Below are 15,322 nucleotides of genomic sequence, written 5' to 3' on the forward strand. Positions count from 1 at the left end.
CACGGGAGACATGCGGGGGACACATGGGGGTGACACGCAGGACACGTGGGGCACACGTGGGGACACACGGGGACACGCAGGGCACATGGGGGACACACGGGGTCACACAGGGGACACGGGGGACACGTGGGGGGCACGCGGGGGACGCGCGGGGGGGACACGCAGGGCACGTGGGGGACACATAGGGGACACACAGGGGACACACGCAGGACACGCAGGGGACACGCGGGGGGACACGCGGGGGGACACGGGGACACGCGGGGGACACGTGGTGGGGACATGCAGGACACGTGGGGGACACATAGGGGACACACGGGGGACACGCAGGGTACGTGGGGGACACGTAGGGGACACACGGGGGACACGTGAGGGACACGCAGGGGACACGTAGGGGACACACAGGACACGTGGGGGGACACACAGGACACGTGGGGGACACACGCAGGACACGCGGGACGCTGCTTCTCTGGGACTTGCCACGCAGGCACTGCTCTGCCACCCACATGGGGACAAGGGGACACATGGGACATGTGAGGACACATGCAGGACATGTGGGCACATGTGGTTTTACATGGGAACACATGGGGACATGTGGGGACACAGGCGGGACACGTGGGGGACACGTGGGGGACACGCTGCTTCTCCTGGAATCGCCACGCAGTCGCTTGAGCTGCTCCGCCACCCACACAGGGACATGGGGCCACATGCGACATGCGGGGACACGTGGGGTCACATGGAGACACGTGGGGGACACAGTGGGGACACACTGCGCCTGCATGCAGGGTGCCAAGAAGGGACAAGAGAGACAAGAAGGGAGAGAAGAAGCCGGGTGGGGGTGCCAGGAAGGGCCAGCACTGATGGCAGGGGCTGGAAAGGGCCCGGGAGGGGACACGAGGGGACAGCAGGGGACAGCAGGGGACAGCGCCCACCTCGCGCAGCTTCTCCTGCGCCTCGGCCTGGGCCGCCTGCTTCTCGGCCAGCTGGGCCATGGCGGCCGCCACGCGGATCCGCTTGGGCTCCACGACGCGGTGCACCCGCCCGTACGTCTGCGGGCCCAGGCGTCCGGGTGGGCCCCGGCGTCCGGGTGGGGCAGGGGGTGGGATGGGGCGGGTGGCGAGGGGGGCAGTGGGCCCAGGTGTCCGGGGGTGACACCCAGGAAGATGGGGGGGTTGGGGACACCCATGGGGCTGGGGGGGGACAGCCAGGGGAGTGGGGACACCTATAGGGGGTGGGAGGGGTGACGCTCATGTGGGCAGGGTTTGGGGACAGGGTGTCGGGACACCCATGAGGGCAGGGGGAGTGACACCTATGGGACAGGGAGGTGGCACCCATCGGGACAGGACGGGTCCCACCCACCTCCATGGCGCGCACCCACACGCAGAGCGAGCAGCGGCGCGGGGCAGGGCGGGTGGGCTGGGACACCCATGGGGCCGGGGAGGTGACACCCATGGGGACAGGGGGTTGGGGACACGCGTTGGGGGACACCCACCTCCATGGCGCGCACCCACATGCAGAGCGAGCAGGCGGCGCGCGAGGGCTGGGACACCCATGGGGACAGAGGAGGTGACACCCATGGGGCCGGGGAGGTGACACCCATGGGGACAGGGGAGGTGACACCCATGGGGACAGGGGATTGGGGACACCCACCTCCATAGCGCGCACCCACATGCAGAGCGAGCAGGCGGCGCGCGAGGGCTGGGACACCCACGGGGACAGGGGAGGTGACACCCATGGGGACAGGTGACACCCACCTCCCTGGCGCGCACCCACATGCAGAGTGAGCAGGTGGCGCAGGGCAGGGCGGGTGGGCTGGGACACCCATGGGGACAGAGGAGGTGACACCCATGGGGCCGGGGAGGTGACACCCATGGGGACAGGTGACACCCACCTCCATGGCGCGCACCCACATGCAGAGCGAGCAGGCGGCGCGCGCCACCCTGCCCACCACCTCGGGCTGGAAGTCGGGCTGGGCGCAGTAGGCGCCCACGCGCTTCAGCACCCGCTCGGGGATGTTGTCCCGGTCCAGGTTCAGCAGCTGCTTGATGAAGTTGGGCTCCCCTGGCGGGGGGGGGCGGAGCAAATGGGTCCCCCGGGACAGGCCCCGCCCCTCGCCGCAAGCCCCGCCCCCTCACAAGCCCCTCCATCACAAGCCCCGCCTCCCAGTCCCAAGCCCCTGCCTGGGTGGGGTGGGGGTTGCTAGCCCCTCCCATTAGCGCTCGGATCTCACAAGCCCCGCCCCTCCAAGAGCCCCCTCCAAGCCCCACCCACTTTGCCCAAGCCCCACCCCTTGCCCCAAACCCCACCCTCTGCCCAAGCCCTTTGCTCCTCCTTTTCTCCCCAGTCTCTTTCGCATCTCAGGCCCCGCCCCCTCTTCTTAGCCCCGCCCATCTCCCAAGCCCCGCCTCTGCCTCCCCTGAGGCTCCACCCCCTCACTGTTTGCCTGCAGCCCACATGGGCCAGTCCCCCACCTCTCCCGCTAAGCCCCGCCCTCCCTCAGAGAGTCCTCAGCCTCAGCCCAGGTGGGCCCGATGCCCCACCCCAGCCCGATAGGCTCCGCCTCCTGCTAGGCTCCGCCTACCCGTCAAGGACCCTCCCCTTCCATTAGGCCCCACCCCCTGGGATCCCTGGCATGCATCGAGCTGGTGCTTGGCCTCGGCCCACGTGAGCTCAGCTGCCCCTCCCCTCCCCTCCCGGCCAGGCCCCGCCCCCCGGTTAGGCCCCGCCCCCAGCACACCCAGCTGGCGCTTGGCCTCAGCCCACGTGGGCTCACTGCCCCGCCCCTCCGGTTAGACCCCACCCCTCCCAGCCAGGCCCCGCCTCCCCGGCCAGGCCCCGCCCCCTGCGCACCCAGCTCGCGCTTGGCCTTGGCCCACGTGGGCTCGCTGCCCTGCCCCAGTTAGACCCCGCCCCCGGTTAGACCCCGCCTCCTCGGTTAGGCCCCGCCCCTGGTGCGCACCCAGTTGGCGCTTGGCCTCGGCCCACGTGGGCTCGCTGCCCTGCCCCAGTTAGACCCCGCCCCCGGTTAGACCCCGCCTCCTCGGTTAGGCCCCGCCCCCGGTGCGCACCCAGCTGGCGCTTGGCCTCGGCCCACGTGGGCTCGCTGCCGCGCAGGATCATCACGGCTGCAGCACCGTCTCCACCAGCCCCGGCGGGCGCCCGTACGACTTGATCTCCGTCAGGTCCTTCTTGTTCAGCGACTCCAGCGCCTGCCGCCACCGCCACGCCAGTGTCACCGCCATGTCACCAGCACCACCACGTCACCGGCACCGCCATGTCACCGCCACAGCAGCGTCACCACCCATGTGTCGTGGTCCCTGGGCCCCTTTCCTATGTTCCTGCCATCCCCATGGCTGTGTCCCAGGGTCCGTGCCAACCTTGGATCCCCATGTCCCATCCCTGCAGCCACCATGTCCCTACTTCTGTGTCCCCATAGCCCATCCCTGTAGTGCCCATGTCCTCATCCCTGTGTCTCCATGTCCCCACCTGTGTCCGCATGACCCCACAGTGTCCTGCAGTGCCCATGTCCCCTTCCCTGTGTCCCCACATCTTCATAACCCATCCCTGTGTCCCATGCCCCAACCTGTGTCCCCGTGTCCCTGCAGCCTCATCCTTGCAGTGCCCATGTCCCCATCCCTGTGTCTCTGTATTCCCCGGCCCCATCTCTGTAGTCCCTACAGCCCTCCTCCCAATGTCCCCATGTCCTCCCGCATGTCCCCACGGTGTCCCATGGCGTTCCCACGATGTCCCCATGGCGTCACCACAGTGTCCCAATGTCCCCGCAGTGTTCCCACCGTGTCCCTGCAGTGTCCCCGTGGCACCCCAATATCCTCCCACATGTCCCCATGGTGTCCCCGCGGTGTCCCCACGTCCCCACAATGTCCCTGTGTCCCCGCGGTGTCCCCGCACCCGCATGGCCTCCTCGAGGGCGGGCATGGCCTCGTCCAGGTCCCGCTGGGCCTCCTCGGCCAGCGCCCGGCACCGCTGCTCCTCCTCGCCGATCTTCTCGCTGTTGGCGGCCACCGCCTGCGGGGGACCTCGGTGGGGACCTCGGTGGGGACCCCCAGGACTCCCCAGACCCTTCCAGTACCTCCCCTGGCCCCCAAGATCCAGGACCCTTGGGACCTCATGGGGACTCTCCAAGACCCCCAGGAACCCCTCCAGGACCCCTGGGTGCCCCCAGACTCCCCTGGGCCCCTCCAGGACCCTCCAAGAGCCCTGGGTGCTCCTTGAGACCCTCCAGCTCCCATCCAAGACCCCCGGGACTCTCCAGGACCCTCTTGGGCACCTCCAAGAGCCCTCCAGGACCCTGCGACCATCCCTAGACCCTTCATGTCCCTTCCAGGATCTCTCTAGGATCCCTGGGTGCCCCCCAGTCTCCCTGGGACCCTCCAGACCCGCTCTGGGACCCTCCCTGGAACCCTGTAGGTCCCCTCCAGGACCCTGAGACCCTCCCCAAACCCCTCATGGATCCTCCAGGCCCCCTGGGACTCCATGGGACCCTCCAGGACTCTCCCAGGACCCTCAGGATCCTCCTCAGATCCCTGACGGACCCTCCACAACTCCGTGGACCTCCTGGGACTCCACGGAGACCCCCCAGGACTCTCCCAGGGCCCTCAGGAGCCTCCTCAGATCCCTGATGGACCCTCCAGAACCCCCCAGACCTCCTGGGACTCCACGGAGACCCCCCAGGACTCTCCCAGGGCCCTCAGGAGCCTCCTCAGATCCCTGATGGACCCTCCAGAACCCCCCAGACCTCCTGGGACTCCACGGAGACCCCCCAGGACTCTCCCAGGGCCCTCAGGAGCCTCCTCAGATCCCCCATTGACCCTCCTGAACCTCCAGGACACCCCAGGACCTCTCCAGAACCCCCGGGACTCCACGGGGACCCTCCAGGACCCTTGGGACTCCTCCAGGACCCCCCCACAGGGACCCTCCAGGACCCTCCCAGGACACCTGGACCCTCCTCATAACCCCCATGGACCTCCAGGACCCCCCGTGACCCCTCTGGGACCCCTGGAGCTCCATGGAGACCCCCCCAGGTCCCCTCCAGGAGCCCTGGGACCCTCCGGGCCCATCTTCCCCCGGGCGCCCCGCAGCCCCCGCGGCACCTTCTGCTGCTCGTCGGCCTCGGCCGTCTCGCGCCCGATGACGGCCAGGTAGTCCTGGCACTCGCGCTGGAACTGGGCCACCATGTGGCGCGCCTGGGCCAGCTCCACGGACATGGCGTCCGCCCGGGCGCGCGTCTCCTCGAGGCGCGCGAGGCCGCGGCGCAGCCGCCCCGCCGCGTGGCCCAGCGCCGCCCGCTGCTCCTCCAGCAGCCTGCGCGACACGGGGCCGCCGGGGACACTGAGGGACACCGTGGGGACACCGGGGAGTCCCCCGGTACCCGCCCCCTGCATTGGTGCCACCCCCTCAGAGGGGTCTCTGGGACTCCCAAGACCCCCGCAGAGGTGCCACCTGCCCAGATGTGTCCCCAGGACCTGTATTGGTGCCACCCCCCAGATATGTCCACAGGACCCCGTATTGGTGCCACCTGCCCAGATGCGTCCCCAGGACCCTGTATTGGTGCCACCCGCCAGATGTGTTCCTGAGACCCCATATTGGCACCACCCACCCAGATGTGTCCGTAGGACGCCGTATTGGCACCACCCGCCCAGATGTGTCCCCAGAACCCCACAGTGGCACCACCCACTCAGATGTGTCCCCAGGACCCCGTATCAGTGCTACCCCCAAGGTGTCCCTGGGACCCTGTATCGGCACCACCTGCCCAGATGCGTCCCCAGGACCCCATATCGGTGCCCCCCGGCCTGGCTGCGTCCCCAAGACCCCGTATCGGTGCCCCCCCCAGATGTGTCCCCAGGACCCCGTATCAGTGCCACCCCCAGATGTGCCCCTGGGACCCCATATTGGCACAACCTGCCCAGATGTGTCCCTGGGACCCTGCATTGGTGACACCTGCCCCAATGTGTCCCCAGGAGCCTGTATTGGTGCCACCCCCTAGATGTGTCCCTGAGACCCCATATTGGCACCACCCACCCAGACGTGTCCCCAGGACCCCGTATCGGTGCCACCCTCCAGGTGTCCCTAGGACCTCGTATTGGCACCACCTGCCCAGATGTGTCCCCAGGACCCTGTATCGGTGCCACCCCCCAGATGCATCCCCAGGATCTCCTATTGGCACCACCCACCCAGATGTGGCCCCAGGACCCTGTATTGGTGCCACCTCCCAGATGTGTCCCCAGCACCCCGTATCGGTGCTCCCGGGCCGGCTGTGTCCCCAGGACCCCGTATCGGTGCCCTCCGGCCTGGCTGTGTCCCCAGCACCCCGTATCGGTGCCACCCCCAGATGTGTCCCCAGGACCCCGTATCGGTGCCCTCCGGCCTGGCTGTGTCCCCCGCACCCCGTATCGGTGCCCCCTGGGCCGGCTGTGTCCCCAGGACCCCGTATCGGTGCCACCCCCAGATGTGTCCCCAGGACCCCGTACCGGTGCCCCCGGGCCGGCCGTGTCCCCACCTGCCGTAGGTGCCCACGAGGTGCAGGAAGCTGCGGGGCAGCACGTAGCCGTGGCGCTGCGCCTCCGCCTGCGCCCGCTGCGCCCGCTGCGCCGCCGCCGTGTGCACCGCCGCAAACGCCTCGGCCACCGCGCGCCGCGCCTGCCGGGCACGGGGACACGGCGTGGGGACACGGTGTGGGGACACGGCGCGGGGACATGGCACGGGGACACGGCACAGGGACACAAGGGGCATGGGGACATGGTGTGGGGACACGGCGTAGGGACACGGTGTGGGGACATGGCGTGGGGACATGGCACGGGGACATGGCACGGGGACACGACGTGGGGACATGGTGTGGGGACACGGCGTGGGGACATGGCACGGGGACACGGCACAGGGACATGGCGTGGGGACACGGCATGGGGACACGGCACGGGGACACGGGAGGCATGGGGGACACGTGTGGCATAGGGACACAAGGGCCATGGGGACACGGGGGGCATGGGGACACGGCGTGGGGACACGGCATGGGGACATGGCACGGGGACACGGCACAGGGACACAAGGGGCATGGGGACATGGTGTGGGGACACAGCGTAGGGACACGGTGTGGGGACACGGCGTGGGGACATGGCACGGGGACATGGCACGGGGACACGACGTGGGGACACGGCGTGGGGACACGGCATGGGGACACGGGAGGCATGGGGGACACGTGTGGCATAGGGACACAAGGGCCATGGGGACACGGGGGGCATGGGGACATGGCGTGGGGACACGGCACAAGGACACAGGGGGCACGTGTGGCATAGGGACACAAGGAGCATGGGGACATGGGGGACATGCGTGGCATACGGATACAATGGCATGGGGACAGGAAGGAAATGGAGACATGGTATGGGGACATGGGAGGCATGGGGGACACGTGTGGCAGAGGCACACAAGGGGCATGGGGACACGGGGGCATGGGGACACGGCATGGGGACACACCATAGGGATGCGGTATGGGGATATGGCATGGGGACATGGGGGGCATGGGGGACACGCGTGGCATAGGGACACAGGGGGCATGGGGACACGGGGGGCATGGGGACACGGCTTGGGGACACACCATAGGGACGCGGTATGGGGATATGGCATGGGGACATGGGGGGCATAGGGGACACGCGTGGCATAGGGACACAGGGGGCATGGGGACACGGCTTGGGGACACACCATAGGGACGCGGTATGGGGACATGGGGGGCATGGGGGACATGTGTGGCATAGGGACACAGGGAGCATGGGGACACGGGGGGCATGGGGACACGGCTTGGGGACACACCATAGGGACACAGTATAAGAACATGGCATGGGGATGGGGGGCATAGGGGACACGCGTGGCATAGGGACACAAGGGGCATGGGGACACGGTATGGGGACACGGGGAGCATAGGGACACAGCGTGGGGACGCACCATAGGGACGCGGTATGGGGACATGGCACGGGGACATGGGAGGCATAGAGGACACGCGTGGCATAGGGACACAGCGGGCCTGGGGACACGGTGTGGGGACACACCATAGAGATGTGGTATGGAGACATGGTATGGGGACACGGGGGCATAGGGGACACGCGCGGCATAGGGACACAAAGGGCATGGGGACATGGGGGGCATGGGGACACGGCGTGGGGACACACCATAGGGATGCGGTATGGGGACATGGGGGGCATGGGGGACACGTGTGGCATAGGGACACAAGCGGCATAAGGACATGGGGGACATGAGGACATGGTGTGGGGACACACCATAGGGACGCGGTATGGGGATATGGCATGGGGACATGGGGGGCATAGGGGACACGCGTGGCATAGGGACACAGGGGGCATGGGGACACGGCTTGGGGACACACCATAGGGACGCGGTATGGGGACATGGGGGGCATGGGGGACATGTGTGGCATAGGGACACAGGGAGCATGGGGACACGGGGGGCATGGGGACACGGCTTGGGGACACACCATAGGGACACAGTATAAGAACATGGCATGGGGATGGGGGGCATAGGGGACACGCGTGGCATAGGGACACAAGGGGCATGGGGACACGGTATGGGGACACGGGGAGCATAGGGACACAGCGTGGGGACGCACCATAGGGACGCGGTATGGGGACATGGCACGGGGACATGGGAGGCATAGAGGACACGCGTGGCATAGGGACACAGCGGGCCTGGGGACACGGTGTGGGGACACACCATAGAGATGTGGTATGGAGACATGGTATGGGGACACGGGGGCATAGGGGACACGCGCGGCATAGGGACACAAAGGGCATGGGGACATGGGGGGCATGGGGACACGGCGTGGGGACACACCATAGGGATGCGGTATGGGGACATGGGGGGCATGGGGGACACGTGTGGCATAGGGACACAAGCGGCATAAGGACATGGGGGACATGAGGACATGGTGTGGGGACACACCATAGGGACGCGGTATGGGGATATGGCATGGGGACATGGGGGGCATAGGGGACACGCGTGGCATAGGGACACAGGGGGCATGGGGACACGGGGGGCATGGGGACACGGCATGGCGACATGTGTGGCATAGGGACATGGAGGGCATTGGGACATGCCGGGTACAGGGACCTGCGGAGCATGGGGACCCCCCATCCCTCCGTGGGTGTCTTGGGGGCAGGGGCACCCCCGTGGGCCCCCCCGGCGTGGGGCCGGGGTCTCACCTGGGGGTCGGGGCCCAGCTCGAGCCCCTCGAGCGCCGCGTGGGCCACCTCGAGCAGGGCCGAGCGGGGCCAGGGGCCCACCCAGTCCAGGGTGCTGCAGGCCAGCAGCGCCGGGAAGTCGCGCAGGCGGGTGCTGCGGGCGCAGCGTGAGCGGGGCGCCACGGCGGGGGGCGCGGGGGGCCGCGGGGGGGGTCCTGGGTGCCCGGAGGGGGGTCCCGGGGTGCCACGGTGGGGTCGTGGGGTGCAGGAAGGGGTCCCAGGGAACCCGGGAAGGGGTCCCAGGCTGCCAGGGGCAGGTCCTGGGGTGCTGGGGTAGGGTCCAGGGTGCAGGGGGGGTCCTGGGGCACCAGGGAGTCCGGAGGGGGAGGTGCCAGGGTGAGGGGGGTGGTCCTGGGGTGCGGGAAGGGGTCCTGGGTCCCCGGGGAGGTGTCTCGGGGTGCTGGGGGGGGGTCCCAGGGTCCAGGAAGGGGTCCTGGGGTCCCCAGGAGGGGGTCTGGGTGTACTGAGGGGTGTTCTTGGGGTGCGGGGGGGGTTTCAAGGTGCAGGGGGGGGTCCCGGGGAACCTGGGAAGGGGTCCCAGGGTGCCGGGGGTGGGTCCTGGGGTACTGGGGGGAGCTCCTGGGGTGCGAGGCGGGTCCCAGGGTGCTGGGAGGGGTCATGGGGTGCAGGAAGGGGTCCCAGGTGGGGGGTCCTGGAGCCCAGAGGGGGTCCCGGGGTGCCAGGGGGAGGTCCCAGGGTGTGTGCGGGGGGTCCTGGGCTGCGGGAAAGGGGTCCTGGGGTCCCCGGGAGGGTGTCCCGGGGTGCCGGGGGGTGTCCCGGGGTGCCGGGGGTGGGTCCGGGGTGCCGGGGGGGTGGTCGGGGGGTATCCCGGGGGGTCCCGCTCACCGGAAGGCCTCTCCCACAGGGCTCACGCACAGCAGCACCCGCAGGTCCCGGCGCAGCCTCTGCGCCAGCAGCGCCCGCAGCTCCGCGTCGCTGTCCGGGGCCGGCGCTGCCGCCCGCAGCTGCGTCTGCATCTGGGGGGACATGGGGGGACGGCGTGGGGGGGACACGTCGGGGATGAGGGGGGCAGTGAGGGGGTGGTGCTGGGGACGCTGTGGGTCTCTTGTGGGGGTGGGAGTCTGGAGGAAGGAGACTGTATTTGGGGATCCCTTGGGGGACACTGGGGACCCCACATGGGGAGCAGGGAGCCCTTGGGGGGGACCCCATAGGGGCACTGGGGACCCCGTGGGGGATGCTGGGGACACCACATGGGCAGCAGGAAGCCATTGGGGGACACTGGGGACGCCATAGGATCACTGGGGACCCCGTGGGGGACGTTGGGGGACCCCACATGGGGAGCAGGAGTCCTTGGGTTCACTGGGGACCCCACGTGGGGAGCAGGAAGCCCTTGGGGGACATTGGGCGACCCTGTGGGGCACTTAGGGACCCTGTGGGGGATGCTGGGGACCCCATGTGGGGAGCAGGGAGCCCCGTGGGGGACACTGGGGACCCCATAGGGGCACTGGGGACCCCGTGGGGGACGCTGGGGACCCCATGTGGGGAGCAGGGAGCCCTTTGGGGGACACTGGAGACCCCATAGGGGGCACTGGGAACCTCATGGGTGACACTCAGGACCCCACGTGGGGAGGAAGGAGCCATTGGGGAACACTGGAGACCTCATGGGGACACTGTGGACCTCATAGGGGGCACTGGGGACCCCGTGGGGGAGGCTGGGGACCCCATGTGGGGAGCAGGGAGCCTTTGGGGGACACTGGGGACCCATAGGGGCACTGGGGACCCCGTGGGGGACGCTGGGGACCCCAAGTGGGGAGCAGGGAGCCCTTGGGGGACATTGGCGACCTTGTGGGGCACTAGGGACACTGTGGGGGACACTGGAGACCCCAGGTGGGGAGCAGGGAGTCCTTGGGGGACACTGGGGACCCCATGGGGGGAGCAGGGAGCCCTTGGGGGACATTGGGTACCCCGTGGGGGACACTGGGGACCCTGTGTGGGGAGCAGGGGAGCCCTTGGGGGACATTGGGGACCCCGTGGAGCACTGGGGACCCATGAGGGACACTGGGGACCCCACGTGGGGGAGCAGGGAATCCTTGGGGGACTCTGGGGACCCCCGTGGGGGGAGCAGGGAGCCCTTGGGGGACACTGGGGACCCCGTGGGGCACTGGGAACACCATGGGGGACACGGGGGGACCCCATGTGGGGGAGCAGGGAGCCCTTGGGGGACACTGGAGACCCCATAGGGGCACTGGGAACCTCATGGGTGACACTCAGGACCCCACGTGGGGAGCAGGGAGCCCTTGGGGGACATTGGGGACGCTGTGGGGCACTGGGGACCCCGTGGAGGACACTGGGGACACCAAGTGGGGAGCAGGGAATCCTTGGGGGACTCTGGGGACCCCGTGGGGGGATCAGGGAGCCCTTGGGGGACACCGGAGACCCCATGAGGGGACATGGGGGACCCCATGTGGGGAGCAGGGAGCCCTTGGGGGACGTTGGGGACCCCGTGGGGACACCGGGGTGTCACCCACCTCGTGCCAGTGCGGGGGGGCGCAGAGCGCGGGCGCCTCCCCCTCGGCCATGAGCCCCTGCAGGTCCTCCAGGACGGGGGGGGGGCAGCTGCGCGTCCGCGAGCAGCAGGGCCAGGGGGCCCCCCCCGGCCCCCACCTCCACCACCAGCTCCCGCAGGTCTGGGGGGGGCAAAGGGGCGGGGTCAGCTCGGCCACGCCCCCTGCCTGGCCCCGCCTCCCCACTGCCCCCAGCAGAACTACCTGAAAGGGGGAGATAAAAGGAAGCTCCACCCACTGGGAGGGACCTTAGGAAAAGGGGTGGGGCCAGAGGCGGGAGGGAGCTGCTGGGCGGGGCTTGCCACAAGGGGAGAGTGTGAAAGGGGGGCGGGGCCCTGGACAGGAGAGGGAGGAGCCAAAGCGAGAAGACGAAGCGCTTGCCATAAAGGGAGGGTGTGATGGGAAAGGGGAGGAGCATCGGCAGGGGGCGGGGCATAGAGGAGTCATTTAAAGTGCTGAGTGGCAGAGGGGGCGTGTCCGGACAGAGGGGGCGTGACTGGGTGCAGAGGGCGTGGCCGGCCACAGGGGGTGTGGCCGGGCAGAGAGGTGTGGCCGGGATGAGCGTTACTCGGGTAGGGGCGTGGCCAGAGGAGGGCGTGGCCAGAGAAGGGGGTGTGAGTCGGCAGGGGGCGTGGCCGGGCGGGGGGGCGTGTCACTCACATGCCTGGAGGCGGGTCCCGCTCGGCGGCGGGGGCGGGGCCAGGCGCAGCCGGCAGAGCTCCGCCCCCAAGGCGGGCCAGGCTGCGGCGCCCGCTGCCCCCCGCGCCCAGCAGCAGCACGTGACCTCCGGGCTGCCCCGCGGCGCGCGCCACGCGGGTCACTGCGGGGACACGTGTCAGGGACACGGGGACACCCCCTGCCACCCCCACGGGGGACACTGCGGGGACGCGCGTCAGGGACATGGGGACACCGGCACGGGGGACACTGCAAGGACGTGTGTCAGGGACACCCCCTGCCACCCCACCATGGACACTGCGGGGACGCGCGTCAGGACACGGGGACACGCGTCAGGGACAGGGGGACACCCCCTGCCACTCCCACGGGGGACAGTGCGGGGACACGCGTCAGGGACACCCCCTGCCACCCCACCGGGGACACCACGGGGACAAGTGTCAGGGACACAGGGACATGCGCCAGGGTCACAGGAACACCCGCAAGGGGGACACTGCAGGGACACGCGTCAGGGACATGGCGACACCCGCACGGGGGACACTGCGGGGACACGCAGCAGGGACATCGTCACAGGGGACACCATGGGGACACGTGTAAGGGACACAGGGACACGCGTCAGGGACACCCCTGCCACCCCACCGGGGACACCGCGGGGACACACGTCAGGGACATGGGGACACCCTCTGCCACCCCATGGGGGACACTGTGGGGACACATGTCAGGGACACATGTCAGGGATATGGGGACACCGGCATGGGGGACACTGCGGGGACACGCGTCAGGGGACACGCGGCCACCCTCCGTGGTCCCCGGTGTCCGGGTGGGCTCCCCGCGCTCACTGTGCTCGATGGCCTCCCGGAACAGCACCGTGTCGAGGGGGGGGCCGCCGCGCTGGGCCCCCCCCAGGCGCCGCTGCAGCTCGGCCCGCAGCGCCCCCGCCTCGCCCAGGTCCTCGTAGACCCCCCGCGCGCTCAGGAAGTCCCCTGCGACCCCCCCGCTCAGGGCCCCGGTGTCCGGGGGTCCCCGCGGGCCCCCCCGGCCCAGAAGGGCCCCGGTGTTTGTGACCCCCCCAGCCCCAGGCATCCAGGTGCCCCCCCCACCACCCAGGTGTCCCGGGTGTCCCCTCCCCCCCATTCCTGGGGGTCCCTGGTGCCCCCACGGGGGTCCCAGGTCCCCTCCCGTCACAGGGCCCCCCCACATCCCATGTCCCCCCCCCCCCGGTCCCGTATGCCCCCCCGAGGGTCCCGACACACCCCCCAGATCCCATGTCCCCCCCCCCAGTCCCACGTGCCCCCCCAGGGTACCCAGATGTCCCCCCCCCAGTCCCAGGCACCCCCCCCCCGTCCTATGTGCCCCCTCCCGGGGCTCCAAGACACCCCCCCGGTCCCAGGTGCCCCCCCCCCCATCCCACGTGCCCCCCCCCAGGGCTCCCAGATGCCCCCCCGGTTCCATGTGCCCCCCTGGGGGTCCCGGTGCTCCCCCCATTCCCCTGTGTCCCCCCTTGGTCCCCCCCGGTCCCCGCTCACCGAACAGGGGCGGCCGCCGCTCGGGACACGCGCGGTGGAAGGGCAGGTCGAAGAAGGTCCCCAGCTTGTCCCCCAGGAGCCCCACGAAGGCCTCGGCGTCACTCGGCTCCGCCAGCCGGTCCGAGAACACCCTGCGTCACCCGCGTCACCCGCAGCGCCCCACAGCACCCGGCCTTCCCCCCGGGTCCCCCTGTGCACCCCTGTGTCACCCTGCATCCCCCTGTGTGTCACCGTGTCCCTGCATGTCACCCTGCGCCCCCCCATGTCACCCTGCCTCCCCCCATGTCCCTCTGGGTGCCCCTGCATCCCCCTGTGTGTCACCGTGTCCCTGCATGTCACCCTGCATCCCCCCGTGTCCCCCTGGGTGCCCCCATGCATCACCTTGTCCCTACATGTCACCCTGCATCCTCCCATGTTCCCCTGGGTGTCCCTGCATCCCCCGTGTGTCACCATGTCCCTGCACGTCACCCTACATCCCCCTAAGTCACCCTGCATCCCTGTGTCCCCGTGGGTGCCCCTGCATCCCCCGTGTGTCACCGTGTCCCTGCATGTCACCCTGCATGCCTCCATGTGTCACCGTGTCCCTACATGTCACCCTGCATCCCGCCGTGTCACCCTGCATCCTCCCGTCTCCCCCCGTGTCCCCCTGCATCCCCTCGTGTGTCACCATGTTCCTGCATGTCACCCTGCATCCCCCCATGTCCCCCTGGGTGCCCCCACGCATCACCTTGTCCCTACATGTCACCCTGCATCCTCCCATGTTCCCTTGGGTGTCCCTGCATCCCCCGTGTGTCACCATGTCCCTGCACGTCACCCTACATCCCCCTAAGTCACCCTGCACCCCCGTGTCCCCGTGGGTGCCTCTGCATCCCCCGTGTGTCACCGTGTCCCTGCATGTCACCCTGCATGCCTCCATGCGTCACCGTGTCCCTACATGTCACCCTGCATCCCGCCGTGTCACCCTGCATCCTCCCGTGTCCCCCCGTGTCCCCCTGCATCCCCTCGTGTGTCACCATGTTCCTGCATGTCACCCTGCATCCCCCCATGTCCCCCTGGGTGCCCCCATGCATCACCTTGTCCCTACATGTCACCCTGCATCCCGCTGTGTCACCCTGCATCCTCCCATGTCCCTCTGGGTGCCCCTGCATCCCCCTGTGTGTCACCGTGTCCCTGCATGTCACCCTGCATCCCCCCGTGTCCCCCTGGGTGCCCCCATGCATCACCTTGTCCCTACATGTCACCCTGCATCCTCCCATGTTCCCCTGGGTGTCCCTGCATCCCCCGTGTGTCACCATGTCCCTGCACGTCACCCTACATCCCCCTAAGTCACCCTGCACCCCCG

At 69.4% G+C, this 15,322-nt stretch overlaps 1 protein-coding gene across 1 annotated transcript in view; it reads right to left on the minus strand.

Annotated features, from left to right (window-relative positions):
• Nucleotides 1-929: 929 nt before the first annotated feature.
• Nucleotides 930-15,322, minus strand: part of LOC148590760 (dynein axonemal heavy chain 2-like) — a gene marked incomplete at its 3' end in the record, with an annotated part of 51,748 nt that continues 37,355 nt past the window's right edge. The window contains 13 exon segments of the mRNA XM_088538618.1: nt 930-1,046; nt 1,889-2,058; nt 3,066-3,122; nt 3,125-3,206; nt 3,907-4,023; nt 5,109-5,319; nt 6,515-6,654; nt 9,219-9,351; nt 10,104-10,234; nt 11,747-11,834; nt 12,443-12,602; nt 13,294-13,437; nt 13,981-14,111. Coding sequence (XP_088394744.1) covers nt 930-1,046; nt 1,889-2,058; nt 3,066-3,122; nt 3,125-3,206; nt 3,907-4,023; nt 5,109-5,319; nt 6,515-6,654; nt 9,219-9,351; nt 10,104-10,234; nt 11,747-11,834; nt 12,443-12,602; nt 13,294-13,437; nt 13,981-14,111 — 1,681 coding nt within the window.

This window comes from Tinamus guttatus, unplaced genomic scaffold, assembly GCF_059628265.1.
Source record: "Tinamus guttatus ecotype Peru unplaced genomic scaffold, ASM5962826v1 Tinamus_guttatus_pri_ptg001109l, whole genome shotgun sequence".
In the NCBI taxonomy this organism is placed as follows: Eukaryota; Metazoa; Chordata; class Aves; order Tinamiformes; family Tinamidae; genus Tinamus; species Tinamus guttatus.